The sequence below is a fragment of the Trichomycterus rosablanca genome, chromosome 25 (genome assembly GCF_030014385.1).
Source record: "Trichomycterus rosablanca isolate fTriRos1 chromosome 25, fTriRos1.hap1, whole genome shotgun sequence".
NCBI lineage: Eukaryota > Metazoa > Chordata > Actinopteri > Siluriformes > Trichomycteridae > Trichomycterus > Trichomycterus rosablanca.
The window spans coordinates 4,788,003-4,805,332 of NC_086012.1; the positions used below are offsets into that span (position 1 = coordinate 4,788,003).

General features: G+C 43.2%; 1 protein-coding gene across 10 annotated transcripts in view; it reads right to left on the reverse strand.

Moving 5' to 3' along the window:
- Positions 1-17,330, reverse strand: part of elna (elastin a) — an 87,835-nt gene that overhangs the window by 24,335 nt on the left and 46,170 nt on the right. For 9 of the 10 annotated variants that reach the window (XR_010007525.1, XM_062987469.1, XM_062987472.1 and 6 more), the window contains exons 10-29: positions 14,234-14,314; positions 13,823-13,870; positions 13,670-13,732; positions 12,268-12,333; positions 10,328-10,363; positions 9,968-10,042; positions 9,802-9,846; positions 9,588-9,686; positions 8,968-9,012; positions 4,973-5,068; positions 4,765-4,812; positions 3,914-3,961; positions 3,083-3,130; positions 2,671-2,715; positions 2,352-2,417; positions 1,520-1,564; positions 1,013-1,078; positions 404-433; positions 209-295; positions 88-117 (exon numbers count right to left, since the gene is read on the reverse strand). Coding sequence is in view for 9 of the 10 variants with exons in the window: in XM_062987469.1 (XP_062843539.1) it covers positions 88-117; positions 209-295; positions 404-433; positions 1,013-1,078; positions 1,520-1,564; positions 2,352-2,417; positions 2,671-2,715; positions 3,083-3,130; positions 3,914-3,961; positions 4,765-4,812; positions 4,973-5,068; positions 8,968-9,012; positions 9,588-9,686; positions 9,802-9,846; positions 9,968-10,042; positions 10,328-10,363; positions 12,268-12,333; positions 13,670-13,732; positions 13,823-13,870; positions 14,234-14,314 (1,167 nt within the window). In the remaining variant the exon portion in view is untranslated. The remainder of the gene's footprint in view (positions 1-87; positions 118-208; positions 296-403; positions 434-1,012; positions 1,079-1,519; positions 1,565-2,351; positions 2,418-2,670; positions 2,716-3,082; positions 3,131-3,913; positions 3,962-4,764; positions 4,813-4,972; positions 5,069-8,967; positions 9,013-9,587; positions 9,687-9,801; positions 9,847-9,967; positions 10,043-10,327; positions 10,364-12,267; positions 12,334-13,669; positions 13,733-13,822; positions 13,871-14,233; positions 14,315-17,330) is intronic. The other variant, XM_062987473.1, reaches the window with a different exon arrangement.

Here is a 17,330-nt window from a genome sequence, read left to right on the forward strand (position 1 = left end):
CAGGGATTACTTTTACATCCTAAGCAAAACCTGCTCAATAATTCAAACTAAAATTGAACTTATTAGATTGAATTTAAATGAAATTACCGTATTTTGCAGCTTTAGCAGCAGCGTAACCTGGTGAGAAAAAGACGTGAATGATTATTTATTTATTTCATCTATTATTATTTTTTTTTTTTCATATTATTAACTGAAAAATCAATTTTACCTCCTGGAACAGCTCCAGGAACAGCCCCCGGAAAAGCTCCTGGAAAAGCTCCTGGAACAGCCCCTGGAACAGCTCCTCGACCTGCGCCTACTCCAGCATGAGCACCAAAAATAATTAATTTTGCATTATTAGCAAAACATGCTCAATAATTCAACCTTAAATTGAACTTATTATATTGTATTTAAATAATATTACCATATTTTGCCGCTTTAGCAGCAGCGTAACCTGGTGAGAACAAGATTTGAATGATTAGCTTTGCTCAGGTGGGGTCAAATTTTGGCACTGGTAGACCTGATTAAACTACAGCCCTACAAAACATGGCAGCATAACAACAACAATACATGGTGGGCAGCTATAACAGTCCCTACTCTTTTAGGAAGACTTTCCACAAGATTGTGTGTCTATGGGAATTTGTGGCCACAATCAACGTTCATCTTGATCCTAATCATGCTAAGGGAATCTGTGCCAGGGTTTATCTGAAATAGCCTTAGCTATCAATTAATGGCTGTCCTCACAGCCACACCCACCACTAACAGGTATATAAAACGAATGGCATGGCATGGCATGGCATGTTTGCTGTGGAAGACCTCCAGTGACCAGTGGTCTCCACAGAATCACTGCACTCCAAGAAGACTGCCCATGATTTTGGAATGATATGTTCAACAAACTCATGATCAGGTGTTCACATACTTTTGTCTATATGGTATACATCAGTCGAACAGTCGAATAAAATGATCTAGACATCGCTAATATTTCATGGTTGGTGGTTGGAGTGGATTAGCTTTTGGTCTCTTATAGTCGTACCTGTTCCAGGTAAAAGTCCTCCAGTGCTTGGTAAACCGGCACCACCCAGACCAGCTCCACCAGCTCCTGGAGGGAAATAAAGAATCTTTTAGGTGTTTAGTTATAATTTAATAGTATAAAAAGTTAACTGGTGACCAATGAGTCAATGTAGATTGGGCTTGTTTAGCTGCACTTAAAAGAAGTCCATGAAATAATGGTCTTCTGCCAAGGTCTGGACCTTGTTAACCTAGCTGGGCGGTCGACAATGCTATAATATACGACTTTGTATATGTACTGAAGCTTGGGTGGCATTGCAGTCAAGGTACGAATATCATCAGTGCAACAGACCCAGTCGGGCATCTACAAAGACATGATTGGCTATGATTGGAGGTAGATGAACTGGCGCCCAGTGCAGGGTCTTCCTGCCTTGTGTACAGTGATTCTGGATGGAACTGGAACCTCCACTGACCAACACAAAGCAGTTGATGGAAATTAATACTGTGCGGATAGTAAAGAAAGATGGATCACCGTATTTTGCTGCTTTGGCCTGGGCGGGTGTCAGAACTCCTGCACCTTTAAACAAAGAACATGGATAGAATTAATTTTGAGAAATGACTGCTGGGTTTTGTAATGTTTAATAACAGTGTTAAGTAAATTAGTGATTTGTGTTATTTAACAGTATTAAGTCAAAATTAACCCTTTTAATCCATAAACACAAATCTGAACAGTGTGTAACATGAGCTTGTTGTACAGCCCAATTCCAAAACCATGTGCAGTATATTATTGGCACGATTGTAAGTTCTTAGAGCAGTGGAATAGCTGAAGAACAAGAAACAGAGCTGTAGGCCTTTCTTTATACTGCTCTAGTCAAATCACATTGGGTGTTGGACTTTGGAACCTCCATTCTGTGCTAACTGTTGTTTCTTACAATTTAACAACAGACATGTTGCTTATCTCTGTACTTTAGACTCCCAGCCACATAAGGATTTAACAACTATAATATTTAGGTGATATCAGTAAGCATAAAATCTAATTTTTCCATAACAAGTCCTTTCCCCTTTGCAGCCATAACAGTCTTTACAGTGTGTGTGAAGTTTTCAACTGGGTTGAGCTCGGGGCTGTGTGCATGCCACTTGAGTTCCTTGTCATGCTGGACCAGGAAAGCACTTTCTTTAAACTGCCGTCATAAAACTTAGCAGCTTATAATTTTTTATATGTATTACATGCTTAAGTGGCTTAATATGTGACTTATAATTAGAAGGGATATTCACATACTTTTAAGCCAGATAGCGCATTGCATTAAAGACGCCCCTTGGTAATGAATGTGTTAGTAAAATTACATGGATCCAAATGGACCTACCTGTTCCAGGTACAACTCCTCCAGCTCCTGGTAAACCAAGACCACCCAAACCAGCTCCTCCAGCTCCTGGAAGAGAATTCAATTAATTGAATTTAATAATAGTTAATAGTGACGGCCAAAGTTTGTATAATAAAAGCCATTAATTGAATATTTAGGTGGAAGGGGTATATTGGGGGACGTTTTGAGCATATATGAATATTGGAATGGGACGTCCCCACATTATATATTGGGATTACAGCCTTGATTAATATTTTTATTTACTTATTTTAATCTGATTAATATATAGGATATTATAGAATATTAAAGAACAATGGCTCACCGTATTTTGCTGCTTTAGCTTGAGCTGGTGTTAGACCTCCTGTACCTGTAAGCAAAAAAATGTACATACATTATAATAATCAATCAGCCCTTGTCACCTACGTTTGTGACTTTTTGGACAAGCCGAGTCCGGCATGCACCCCCTCTGACGCGCACAGCCAGTGATCGCTTCTATTCACCTGTCAGGATCACTTCTATTCACCTGTCACCCTGTGCAGGTGCCTAAATAGGTTTTTTACCTATTTCAAAGCAGACATTGTGCAAAACTCAATCAGATTAGTTTGTGCTCCTGATTTATATTAACCTCTCTCTATCTATGACTTTCAGACTCCAGATATTTACACCCAGCCCTGTATTTGGTGTAGAAATGTCTCATTTACATATTTAATCAAGCAAAACTCTATTTTACTCACCAGCTCCAGGAAAAACTCCTCCAGCTCCTGGTACAAAACCTCCTGTTCCTGCACGTAGGGAATAAAAACACTTAAGATTCTATTCTATGGAAGAACAGTTACATCACATTAGGACCACCTGCCTAATATACCTAATATACACCTAACAGCTCTGACTCTCCAAGACGTGGACTCCACTAGGCATCTGAATCACTGAGTCCTGTGGTAATTGGTACCAGGATATTACCAGCAGGTCTTTCAAATTCTGTATGATGCCAGGTGGATTGTTCTACATATGAACTTGGAGGAAACATGATCTGTGACAACAGACCCCCCTTCAATTGCTCTGATGTCCAGTGAGCTCGTTGTTGGTGCTTTAGGTGGTCAACAAGAGTCGACATGGGTACTTAGACTGACTTGTGTTTTCTTTTGGTATGTACCAGACTATTGGAACAGGTTGTCTAATAGGAGTCCACATACTTTTGGTCACTGGTATAAATGTACAGTATAATAAAAATGTATACAATTTATAGCCAATCACATGAGTCAAATATGTCATGTGACCCAATGCACTAGAGATGCAACTTGACCCATGGCACCACGTAACCAAAAAATATGAAACAATATGCCACAATAAAAGCAGACGTGTACAAAACGTCCATCAGATTAGTAAGTGCCCTTCAAATTAGATGCATTCTTCTTTCTTACACTGACTTTTACCACTTTATAAATGGACACAGCCTTGATATTGGCAGGATTTGATGTGTATATGTGTGGCATACAAGCAAAAACAATAAGTATTGTTTTGTTTATTAGCTTGTGTATTTATGACTTGTTATTTGTCTTACTCACCAGCTCCAGGATAAACTCCTCCAGCCCCTGGTCCGTATCCTCCTGCACCTATACGAGGGATTATGGAAACACTGAGTGTTAAGGAGACGATTCTTTACACACATTGACAGTAATGCCAGGTTTACATTGTGTGATTTCTGTGCATGTGTAACCATGTGTCGGATTAGAAAGGACCCTAACCCTAACCCTAACCCATTAGGTAAAAGAGAGCATCATGGATTGCTATTTTTCAAGAGGGACATGAAGTAAGATGAATATTTCCATTCTATTAGCATTTACCAGCTGCTACATCAATTGTAATGTATACTAGTATGAACTATTGTGTTAAATTAAGTTGATTCCAATTATCGCTTGTTCAAACTATTCTATTTTGTATACTGTAGCTTTTGTATTTAGGATTACTGCATTTGGCAGATGCCAAGCAACCAATGGTTAAAGGTCTTGCTTAAGAGCCCAACACTGGCAGTTCCCAACACTAGTCCAGTCCACAAAGTTGAATCAGCCACCGGCTACTTATTTAATGATGAAGATGTGCAGATCCTTGACAAAGAGGGGAACGACCATCTCTAAACTGAAAGGCATGAAAGAGATCTTACAATGCCGTGATTGCAGCTATACAACCAATCATATGTAAAAGGCACACATGGCCATTGCTCTGATGTCCAGTGAGTTTGTTGTTGGTGCTTTTAATGGTCAACAAGAGTCAGCATTGGCACTGACTGACTTATGTTTTCTTTTGATCTGACCAGACTATTGGAACAGGATGTCTAACCTGGCTCAAATGTAAACATCTATATGCTGCACGTGTCACTAATTAGCAGTTTCATTGCCCCTCGGAGTGGATTCGTTACCGTATTTAGCAGCTTTCGCCTGAGCCGGAGTGAGCGCTCCTGTACCAACTGAAAGACACACGGAACAAAACACATCCGGTTAGGTTAACATTATTTCCAGTGATTAAGTTATACTAGATGTGGGGTTCATGAAGCGCATCGAGGATTCGACACACCCGACCGCTAACTTGTGTTTTATAAGCTTAACAATAAGCTTGTAATGTTTTACCTCCAGTTCCAGGGTAAACTCCTCCAGCTCCTGGTACACCACCAACACCACCCAGTCCAGCACCTGGTACACCACCAACACCGCCCAGTCCAGCACCTGGAAAATTCACAAAAACAAGGACATTACATAAACATTATCCACATTATACAGTTATACCCACAAAGTGTCAGTGCTAACTGGGTATTTTCTCATTTACTCAAACCATATAGGTTTACAGTTACCGACTGTAGCTAATCTTTTTTTTTTTTTTTTTTGTGCTAAATTGTAGCCACGCTTTGCTTCACCTATCAGTGGAAACTGACCACCACAAGACCACAGATGACAGCATGAAGTTTTGGACCATCCCAGTGTCCCTATATTCAATTTACATGTGCATTCTAGCGGCCTCTACTGGCTGCACAATTCCCATTACTGGCTAAGGGTCCAGAAGCTAGCATACGTCTTCTTTGGTGTATAATCCATGACCACTGGAGTTTTAGAGAGTCTATAGCAAGGACAAACACGCTATACTCTCTGCATTCTTTCGCCACTTTGGTTGCACCTTGATCTGGCAGTTGGAGATGATGATTTCCCATTCGGTGGCATCACCAACGCTCAAGACTTAGATCTCAAGAATTAGGGCGCCCAAGTGGTCCAGCAGGATGTTCCCTGAGTTGAATCTCAGCTCTGCTACTGGTCAGCTGAGCGCCCCCTAGTGGGCACAATCGATAATGCAGCAGACTAACTTGGCAACCAAAATCTGCTGGGTGGGAAAAGACCAGGCTAAAAAAGGAGGCAGGGTCTTTGATGCTGTGTAAGGGGTTAGTAACCTGGTTAGTAGCCCAAGGCACCAGGAAATAGGTGGAGGAACGCGGGGGTCGGTGTGGGACTCAAACTGGCTGCATTTACATTTTCGGCATTTAGCGGACCGCTTCTTCCAAAGCGTCTGGCGGTACTGTAACAGTATACTGTCTAAGCAATTGAGGGTTAAGGGCCTTGCTCAAGGGACCAACATCTGGCAGTGGTGGGGCAGTTCCTTAACCACTAGCTGGCTGATGATTATACTCCCCTTTAGGATGTCCGGGTGCCCAGCAGCATTTGTATTCCCTTAAATATCATCTAATGCCCCTGTGTCACTTGCTGAACGTTCGTCTTATTAATTATTTTGTTTATTTGCTCATCTTGTACCCTGAGGTGCTTCTGAAGCAGGTTTGAGTCTGCCATGCCTATAATGGCGTTCCTTACCATCCAACTTTATTGCTTTCATTATTATTCATTGTTATAACTTCAGTTCTAATTAATTTTCTAATGAATCTACTTAGAATCTGTTTATTTAATCTCATTTTCATTTATCCAAACATCCTCAAGGCCACACAGGGAGGATGGGTCACTGTTGAGTCTGGTTCCTTTCTTATAACGTTCTTTCCTTTTAATATTATTGAGGTTTTCTTTGCTGTTGACGTTGGCATGCTCATTGGGGGTTTGAACCAGGAATCTGTGCACAGTTACTTTGAGAAAATTTTCGAACCAGCATCATATTATAATGCCCATATGCACATACAGTGTATCACAAAAGTGAGTACACCCCTCACATTTCTGCAAATATTTCATTATATCTTTTCATGGGACAACACTATAGACATGAAACTTGGATATAACTTAGAGTAGTCAGTGTACAGCTTGTATAGCAGTGTAGATTTACTGTCTTCTGAAAATAACTCAACACACAGCCATTAATGTCTAAATAGCTGGCAACATAAGTGAGTACACCCCACAGTGAACATGTCCAAATTGTGCCCAAATGTGTCGTTGTCCCTCCCTGGTGTCATGTGTCAAGGTCCCAGGTGTAAATGGGGAGCAGGGCTGTTAAATTTGGTGTTTTGGGTACAATTCTCTCATACTGGCCACTGGATATTCAACATGGCACCTCATGGCAAAGAACTCTCTGAGGATGTGAGAAATAGAATTGTTGCTCTCCACAAAGATGGCCTGGGCTATAAGAAGACTGCAAACACCCTGAAACTGAGCTACAGCATGGTGGCCAAGGTCATACAGCGGTTTTCCAGGACAGGTTCCACTCGGAACAGGCTTCGCCAGGGTCGACCAAAGAAGTTGAGTCCACGTGTTCGGCGTCATATCCAGAGGTTGGCTTTAAAAAATAGACACATGAGTGCTGCCAGCATTGCTGCAGAGGTTGAAGACGTGGGAGGTCAGCCTGTCAGTGCTCAGACCATACGCCGCACACTGCATCAACTCGGTCTGCATGGTCGTCATCCCAGAAGGAAGCTGACGCACAAGAAAGCCCGCAAACAGTTTGCTGAAGACAAGCAGTCCAAGAACATGGATTACTGGAATGCCCTGTGGTCTGACGAGACCAAGATAAACTTGTTTGGCTCAGATGGTGTCCAGCATGTGTGGCGGCGCCCTGGTGAGAAGTACCAAGACAACTGTATCTTGCCTACAGTCAAGCATGGTGGTGGTAGCATCATGGTCTTGGGCTGCATGAGTGTTGCTGGCACTGGGGAGCTGCAGTTCATTGAGGGAAACATGAATTCCAACATGTACTGTGACATTCTGAAACAGAGCATGATCCCCTCCCTTCGAAAACTGGGCCTCATGGCAGTTTTCCAACAGGATAACGACCCCAAACACAACCTCCAAGATGACAACTGCCTTGCTGAGGAAGCTGAAGGTAAAGGTGATGGACTAAACCCAATTGAGCACCTGTGGCGCATCCTCAAGTGGAAGGTGGAGGAGTTCAAGGTGTCTAACATCCACCAGCTCCATGATGTCATCATGGAGGAGTGGAAGAGGATTCCAGTAGCAACCTGTGCAGCTCTGGTGAATTCCATGCCCAGGAGGGTTAAGGCAGTGCTGGATAATAATGGTGGTCACACAAAATATTGACACTTTGGGCACAATTTGGACATGTTCACTGTGGGGTGTACTCACTTATGTTGCCAGCCATTTAGACATTAATGGCTGTGTGTTGAGTTCTTTTCAGAAGACAGTAAATCTACACTGCTATACACGCTGTACACTGACTACTCTAAGTTATACCCAAGTTTCATGTCTATAGTGTTGTCCCATAAAAAGATATAATGAAATATTTGCAGAAATGTGAGGGGTGTACTCACTTTTGTGATACACTGTATATAAGAATGGATTTAACAACTATATTATTTTTCATGCAAGATTTGTCGTGGTGAACCCTAAACCCAGTGTTTTTAGAACCAGTGATGAACATAAGTGTGGCTTGTATTTTTATAGTATCAGTCTATTCCTTAAGAATTATTTTATACCACTGTGGTACACCAGTATAACAACGACGTTAAGTACCACAGTTCAAACCTGTCATTAGCGGTTAGATTCTGACCACACGGCACAGCAGGACGGATCTCTTTGGTCCTTTACTAAAATAATGAAATAATCATAAAACCCCAGAATATTACAGCACCACATGCTCCACCATGGAACTAATAGTCCATTTCGACCAAGAGAACTGGTTCTTGAACTGGTTCCTTTCAGGTTTCTTAGAACTTTGGTGCTTTTTAAAGAATCGGTCTGCGTTTCCACCAGTTTTTGGAAGCCATTGAATAACGAGAGTAAACAGTACTAACATGATGGTGGAGCTCTTGTTACAGAGAGTGCCAAAAATGGTCCAGCATCCAAATATTATCTGGTCAGTAGTTGTATTGCTTTTTACTCTTAATGAATGTGGTACCGGATTGATCATAGTTATTGATCATAGGCATTGCCATTGCAGCATTTTCTCTTCAGGAAAGGGGTTTTGACACATATCTGTGGAAATTTATGCCCACTAAGTTAGGAGCATTTAAGAGTTTGGGTACTGACACTGGACGAGAAGACCTGGCTCATAATCATGTTCCATATCATCCCAAAGGTCACTTGAGTTCATTCTAGAAAAATAGTCTTCCCAAACTATTACCACAAAGCATTTGAAAAGCGTTCTTAGCAATGGACGTGTTTGGAATTCTGGGGTAGTGACCACTTACCATATTTAGCAGCCTTGGCTTGAGCTGGTGAAATCCCACCAACACCTAAAAAAATAACCACGTTACTACATTACACTCTGAGTAATGGAACCTCAAGTCCTTATAAGTCACCAAACATCAGATTCATACATACTACATGAGTGCTACAGCTTAGACACATACACCATCCATCCATCCATCCATCCATCTATTTATCATCCATCCAACCCCATCCATCCATTCGTCCGTCCGTCCGTCCGTCCGTCCATCCATCCATATCTATCTATCTATCTATCATCCATCCATCCATCATCCATCCATTTATCCACCCGTCTATCATCCATCCATTCGTCTGTCCGTCCATCCATCCATCCATATCTATCTATCATCCATCCATCCATCCATCATCCATCCACCCATCCACCCATCTATCTATCATCCATCCATCCATATCTATCTATCATCCATCCATCCATCATCCATCCATCCATCCACCCATCTACCTATCATCCATCCATTCGTCTGTCCATCCATCCATCTATCTATCATCCAACATCCATCCATGTGGTTGTTGTTTTGATTGAGGCCATAAATACGGATTTTAAAAGTTGGTGTACGTGCGCCTGCTTTTTACATCTCACCCCCAACACCTGGGTAATAACCGCCAGCTCCTGGAACCCCTCCGACACCAGCTCCGGGAACCCCACCGACACCACCTAAACCGAGACCAGCTCCAGCACCTATGGAAAAAATTTAAAATACACCAATACCAAATGCCATACAGTATAATCACGTCAACACTGTTCAGAAATAAATTTTAAACATGAATGAAGCACTGATTTAGTGGATTATTACCATATTTAGCAGCTTTGGCTTGTGCAGCACCCAGGGTCCCAACACCTAGATACACAGAGGGTAGATCAGTCAGTCAACTGCACTCTGCAGTTAGTCAGTCAGTCAACTGCAGAATCCTTGAATGGTGGCCATACTTGCATTGTGATCGTAAGCTAATATTACTCACCAGTGCCAGTAGGATAGCCTGGTTTAGAGCCGCCTCCTCCTGGTAGTCCTGCACCAGTTCCAAAACCACCATAGCCTAGCACATAGCAGCCGAGAGTAAAGCGACACGCCAACATGCCAACGCAGTCAATAAATTGAGCAAATATGTGAATGTTCACTATATAGCAAACAGTACGTAGACCTTTGACCCCTGGTTAGGCTTTCTACTCAAAGGTGTTCAATAGGCTTGAGTTCAATGCTCCGTGAAGGACACTGAACTTTACTGAGCCTCAACACCAAACAATTCAGCTTCATTTTACAATTAGGTGGGGTGACTACATACTTTTGGCTATTTAATGTATTTAAATAAGCACCACTATACCATAAGGAAGTTTGCCACCACCGTATGGGGATCCACCTATTGGACAAAACAATGAAAAGTGGATAATTTTAGAGAAATTATGTTCAGTTCAGATCAGCTTGTACACTGTTGAGTCACATTATTATGACCACCAGGTAATATCCAGAGTAAACGCCGTGTGCAGCATGGATAGCAGCTAGACGGGTCCTGGTAGGTCGTCACAGGTATCTGGAGCCATGCTGACTGCAGTGCACCCCACAGCTGCTGGAGGGGGTGTGGGAGAGGATCCATAGAGCGAACACGACCATCGAGGTGGTCCTACAGATGCTCAATTGGGTTCAAGTCTGGGGGCTTATGGGGCCAGGGTAGTACCTGAAGGTCTCGGTCATGCTGTTCCAACCCATGTGGGGCATTGGGTTGGTATGGGTGTGATCTGCAAGGATGGATTCATACCCAGATCGGTTGAGAGTGCCGTCCACACCTCATATACCCACCAAGCCGGCTCACGTGTTTCAGCCGGTCATAATAATGTGACCTGACAGTGTATTACTCTCTGAGATCTGAGATTAGAACACAGCTAATCTGAATCTGACATCTGAAGACAATTACTGCATGAGCTAATCCTCTCCAAACCTGGAACACATTAAATTATTAAAGCTGGTGTTACTCTGAACATTGGACATTTCCATCTCCAAACACTTTTCACTGTTCCACATTTCAACTAGGTTTCAGAAATAATGGACGGTGTGTTTTCAAGGCCAGAGAGAAAAAGCACTGTCCCTTTTAATTTAGTTGCTTGTTACAATCTTTCAGCAAGCCAATGGCAAGCCAGATTCTGCATGTGTGACAATAGCATGGGTTTGTAATAAGTAAGTGTAGGTGCTAGACTGGCCTGTCTGCAGCCGGGACCTGTCTCCACATTATAAAAAAAAATCCCCATTTATTAACTAAAACACATGTCGAACTCAAACTCAAGGCCCACGGGTCAAATCCGGCCCGCCACGTCATTTTATGTGGCCCGCGAGAGCTTAAAAGACGTATGAATGTCTTAAAATACACTGTAAAATCGTACATAAACTGCATCCCCTACAATGCATGCAAAGTGACCGCATCCCGCCACTAGATGGCGGTGTATCCACATCAGCGTTTAACTGAGGCAGTTTTCCAACAAGTGATGTTGAGAAATATTTACAAATAATCCCAAAATGTACAAGAAGAGAAAATTGAAGCAGAAGAAAGGAAATTTAATGAAATACAAGTTTGGGCCATGTCTGTGGTAAAGGAGTACAATATAAATGTAGATATACATTATCAATATACAGTATAAATTTGGCATTTTGACACCAAAGAAGCCCCAAGAAGACAACAAATTGTCCAGGACTGCAATCACGGCAGGATACGTTACAATCCACCCTTGTGGGCCACCATAATGCATATGACACCCCTGAACTAAAAAATCCTATCAGGTCCATCAGATTTTAAATAAATACAGTTAAAAAGAATTCAAATCTAATATTTTTAATTGAGTTTGTACATACAATAAAAAAATCAATACAGCAAAATGTATTTGGAGATGCATATGTCCATTTTTTAAAATAATTTATAGAACTTTATTCATTTTATTTATTTATTTATTTATTTATTTATTTGGAGCTTTGATTTTAAGGCCTGTCAGTGACAGGTTGATAACATTCCCTGGGAATGCTGTGTTCCTTAAAACCAGAGTTGTTCTCGCAGCATATAACGCACCGTTCGTATCTGGTGGGCGGTAGTCAAAGGGGGGCATGTTGCGTCCTTTATAGGGCATGTAATTTGCCCTCGCTGAAGACAAATCCTCTAGAATGGGTGAATAAGACTTTTATTTTATATAGAATGCATCGATGCCTAATGGAAATTCATTATTGACGTGATGTTATCGATTATGTGTCGTCATGTGTGTAACAGTGTAAAATTTAATATACCTTGGGCTTTGGGGGATTTCAGAGGGTATCCGTGAAACACCCCTGGTTGCATTACTCCACCAGTACCTGTAAAACAAAGGGAACAATGATAATTGCTTGTGTAAGATTATTAAGAAACCCACGTGGACACGGGGAGAACATGCAAAATCCACACAGAAAGGACCCGGACCGCCCCACCTGAGGATCGAACCCAGGACCTTCTTGCCAATTTAGCATAGCCGATTAGTCTTCCACTGCTGGGGAAGGGTATGTTTGCCTGACACACGCTCCCTCTGTTGACTTCTTCTTATTCACCCCCCCATACTTCAGTGGAATCAAGTGTGAGGCCAGTCCTGCGCATGGAGAGTCACTCGCTGATCTCAGCCTTCCTTCACTTCTGTACAAACGCCTCAGGCTACTAACCAGGGTTCTTACACAGTATCGAAAACCACCCACCCCTTGTCTTTCAATCCGGTCTTTTCCCACCCAGAAGACTAGTGCCAATTGTGCCTGCTAGAGGGTCCCCAGAAATTTTGGGGGTGCGTCTGGGATTGTGTGCTCGATCAGTCAAAGAGGATTTATGAGGACTGGCACTGATGTATGACAGGGAACCATTGCTTTTACTATTTTATTTATGCATTTTCTCAATTTTTCTCCCAATTTAAGCATAGCCAATTAGTCTTCCGCTGCTTGGGACCCCAATTGCACCCGAGGAGGGTATATTTGCCAGACACACACTCCCTCTGTTGCAAACACAGTCCACTGACTTCTTCTTATTCGCCTATACTTCGGGATCGAGTGTGAGGCCAGTCCTGCGCATGGAGAGTCACTCGCTGATCTCCACGTTCCTCTATTTCTGTACAGGAGCCTCAGGCTACTAACCAGGGTCCTTAAACAGCGCCCACCGGCCACTGTCCACCGACTTCTTCTTATTCACCCATACTTCAGTGGAATCGAGTGTGAGGCCAGTCCTGCACATGGAGAGTCACTCGCTGATCTCCACATTCCTCCATTTCTGTACAGGCACCTCGGGCTACTAACCAGGGTCTGTACACAGCATTGAAGACTCCACCCACTTTTTTTCAGTCCGGTCTTTTGCCACACAGCAGACTAGTGGCCAATTTTATCTGCTTCAGGCACTGCCAATTCTAGGGGGTGCCCAGCCAACCAGTAGAGTTTAGTTATTAAGAAAACTGTGGGTTTGTGGGTCAGAGCCCTGTGCAGGTCACTAAAGACTAAGAGCTCTACTCAGGAAAAACTTGTCAACCTGGGATTAGGCGCTTATCTGAATTGACTGCTCAAACTCCAATCTAGAATAGTAACAGCTTCTTCTTGCATCTATTATACTCTATTATTGTAACATTACTTACTGACTCGGTTCACTTGCTTTGAATACGGCACTTTGCATAAAAAAAAATCGTACCTGACTTCGGTCTGAGTCCAGTTCCTGTTGCCACGCCTGGGAGCAAACCACGCCCACCATGTCCTGTTGGTAAAAAGACTAAATTCTAATCAAAAAGTCTTATATCAAAAGTCTAAGTGTCTATTTTTTTAAGAACAATAATGTGGCACGAACCTTGCCCAGGTAACACGCCCCCCTGAAAAGCTCCAGGTACTCCGACTCCTAGAAACCAAGTGAGATCAAACCATTTAATCACAATCCTGTCGATGTATGGGTGGTCGATTTTTAAATTAAAGAGGAAAAGAGACATGACAGTGGGTGAGTAAATGTATGATGTACACCAAAAGAACAGAACTGACGTGAATGCTAGACCCCTATACTGAAGGAATCTGGTATTGCTGGCTGTTACACTATTGCTGGGGGGGGGGGGGTATATTTTGTGAGAATGGTGTTCCATTCCGTTGGCCCAAAACGTAGACACCTTTGGAGTTTTCTATTAATTTGTCACTTGTATGTGTACAGTACATGCAATACTATTAAAATATGAGGCTCACTTTAGGGTATGCCTGACACGCCCATACAAACCTGGCACAGCTGCCTTTCCTGCTTTTGCAGCCTTGACCCCAGGACCCATACCAGGAAGACCAGTCTGAGGAATGCCCGGAACTAACACACAGATAAATATTTATTAAGCATGTATTATCAAACAAAGGCAGTTTATATACATTGATGTAACAAGGCTGGTCATGCTTTGCCACCAAAGCACCAGCCCTGCAATTGCAAGAATCGAAAATAAACCCTATTTGGAGGATGCTTAACCAAGGTAGAACAATACTGGGGTTAAAAAACACAAAGCAAACAAGAATAAAGAGAAATTTAGGGCAGTGGCCAAAATAACAGAAACTAGTAAAGAATGCCGGCATCAGTGACGGTGGAAAACTGGACCAGATCGAAGAGAAAGCAGGTTGCCCACATAGGAGCCGGCAACTCAGTGAGGAAGGAAACGTGATAAACAGAAACACTTCAACATAAAGCGAACTAATGCTTTGATGGCAAGGCAAATGGACATAATTCTGTATCTGTGCCCCCCCTGCTGATCTTCACTTTTTCAGCATTTAGCAGATGCTTTTTTTTCCCCTTTTTCTCCCACTTTAGTGCATTCAATTTCTGCCCGTCAATCATCCTCTCACTAATGCTGGTCCCTGCTCCTGATTGAAGAGGACGAGGCTGCTCCACGCCCCCTCCGACACGTGCACAGCAATCGAACATCTTATCACCTACACTTGATGAGTACAGTGCAGTACAGCGCTGTGTACGGAGAGCCACACCCTCTACCGCACCCCTTTCCCATCTCCGTGCAGGCGCCACCAACCAGCCAGCAGAGGTCGTAATCACACTAGTCTGAGAGAGAGTCCCCATCCGGCTTAAACCCGCCCCTATCTGAACAACAGGCCAATCGTTGTTCATGTGGCCGCTCAGCCTCAGCCGGTAGGCAGAGCCGAGATTCAATACGATGTAACAGACGCTTTTTATTCAAAGTGACTTACAGTACTGTGACAGTATATTGTCTGAGCAATTAATGGCTAAGGGCTTTGCTCAAGGGCCCAACAGTGACAACCTGGCGGTGGTGGGGCTTGAACCAGCAACCTTTTGATTACTAGATCAGTGCCTTAACCACCTTTAGTGAAGGTAGGCAACCTTTAGATAACTAGTCCAGTATAGCTAAGCTACCACTGACCTGTATGAAATAGTTAGTAATCTCAGCTCTGCTATCAGCCAACTGGTCACCTACACAGACACAGACAGACTTGATTGGCTGTGTGTTTGAAGGGGGAAGGACAACGACTGAAACAGGGTGCCCCATCGGTGTGCGATTACGGCCTCCGCTGACCGGTCAAGGGGGGTGGCTGATCACAGACGGCAGTGCGTCCACAGGGCTCTCCACAAAAGATACTGTATTCTGTGAGACCCTGTCCCTGTTAGGTGAAAAGAAGTGATCTGTGGCTGTCAGAGGGGGTGCGTGACTCAATAAATAATCGATGAATGAATGAATGTTGTTATATAAAAGATGTATAATTGCATGCTGTAAGGTTTGGCAGTGTGTGTGTGTGTGTGTGTGTGAGTCTTACCAGTGCCAGCACCTGCGGAAAACACACACACACACACACACACACACACAGGAAACAGCGTCTATTAAAATTCATGTGGAGAAATTCCGATATTAAGTTCCATGTTTTCAAGTTCGAGTTTCCACTAACCACCTCCGTCAGTTTTAAAATCTGGCACCGGATGATTCCAAGCTCTGGTCTGTTTTCCTAACCTTCTCCTATCTGATCCTGAAGCACAGACGTGCACCCCGTCTCTGGTGAAGAACGTGAAGTACTGACTGTAGGCACAGATTCTCCGTTGAAGGTGCACGGGTCGATCTGGCTCAGGATCTGACATATTTTTTTTTAATTGAAGCTCAAGCCAACTGGAATACCATGAAAGAAGAGGCATTATTGGAGAAAGGTTGCCGACACACCGCCTCGTTCTGTTTTTACAGACCTCCGGTACTGGCAGCCACGCTGGGTATATGGGATGTCCTGGCGCAAGCTTTTAAATATTGTGTTCATGTAGTGTTTAATGTTTTGCTCTCTTACGTTCATTATTCTGCGTCAATGCGACGCGTATGAACTCGAGTGACGTCCCATTCTTAATCCATAGGGTTTAATATGATGTCGGCCCAACTTTTGCTCTTTTAGGAAGGCTTTCCACAAGGTTTAGGAGTGTGTTTATGGGAATTTTTGACCATTCTTCCAGAAGCGCATTTGTGAGGTCAGACACTGATGTTGGACAAGAAGGCCTCCGCTCTAATTCATCCCAAAGGTGTTCTATCGGGTTGAGGTCAGGACTCGTGACTTGTGCAGGCCAGTCAACTCGCTCATCCATCTCTTTATGGACCTTGCTTTGTGCACTGGGGGCCATCCCCGAACTGTTCCCACAAAGTTGGGAGCATAGAAATGTCCAAAAGAGTTCCTTTCACTGGAACTAAGGGGCCGAGCCCAACTCCTGAAAAACGACCCCACACCATAATCCCCCCTCCACCAAAACCATCAGACAAGTACCATCCCAACCCAGACTCGTTGATCGGATTGCCAGATGGAGAAGCGTGACTGCTCTAGAGTCCAGTGGTGGCATGCTTTACACCACTGCATTCGACTTAAGGCTTGGATGCATCTGCTCGGCCATGGAAACCCATTCCATGAAGCTCTCTACGCACTGTTCTTGATCTAATCTGAAGGCCACATGAAGTTTGGAGGTCTGTAGCGATTGACTGACCCCCGCTCTGTCATTTTACGTGGCCTACCACTGTTGTTCCCAATTGCTTCCACTTTGTTATAATACCACTGACAGTCGACTGTGGAATACTTCACGACTGGACTTGTTGCACAGGTGGCATCCTATCACGGTACCACCCTGGAATTCACCGAGCTCCTGAGAGCGACCCATTCTTTCACCCATGGAAGTGATTGGAACACCTGAATTCAATGATTTGGATGGGTGAGTGAATACTTTTGGCAATATTGTGTATATTTTATATAAAAAGCAAATAGTCATTCCACCGGTCCTTCTTTTCCAGCCCGGGGATCATGACGCAATTACAGTTCGCAGCATTTCTATCAAGAACATGACCTTTTTA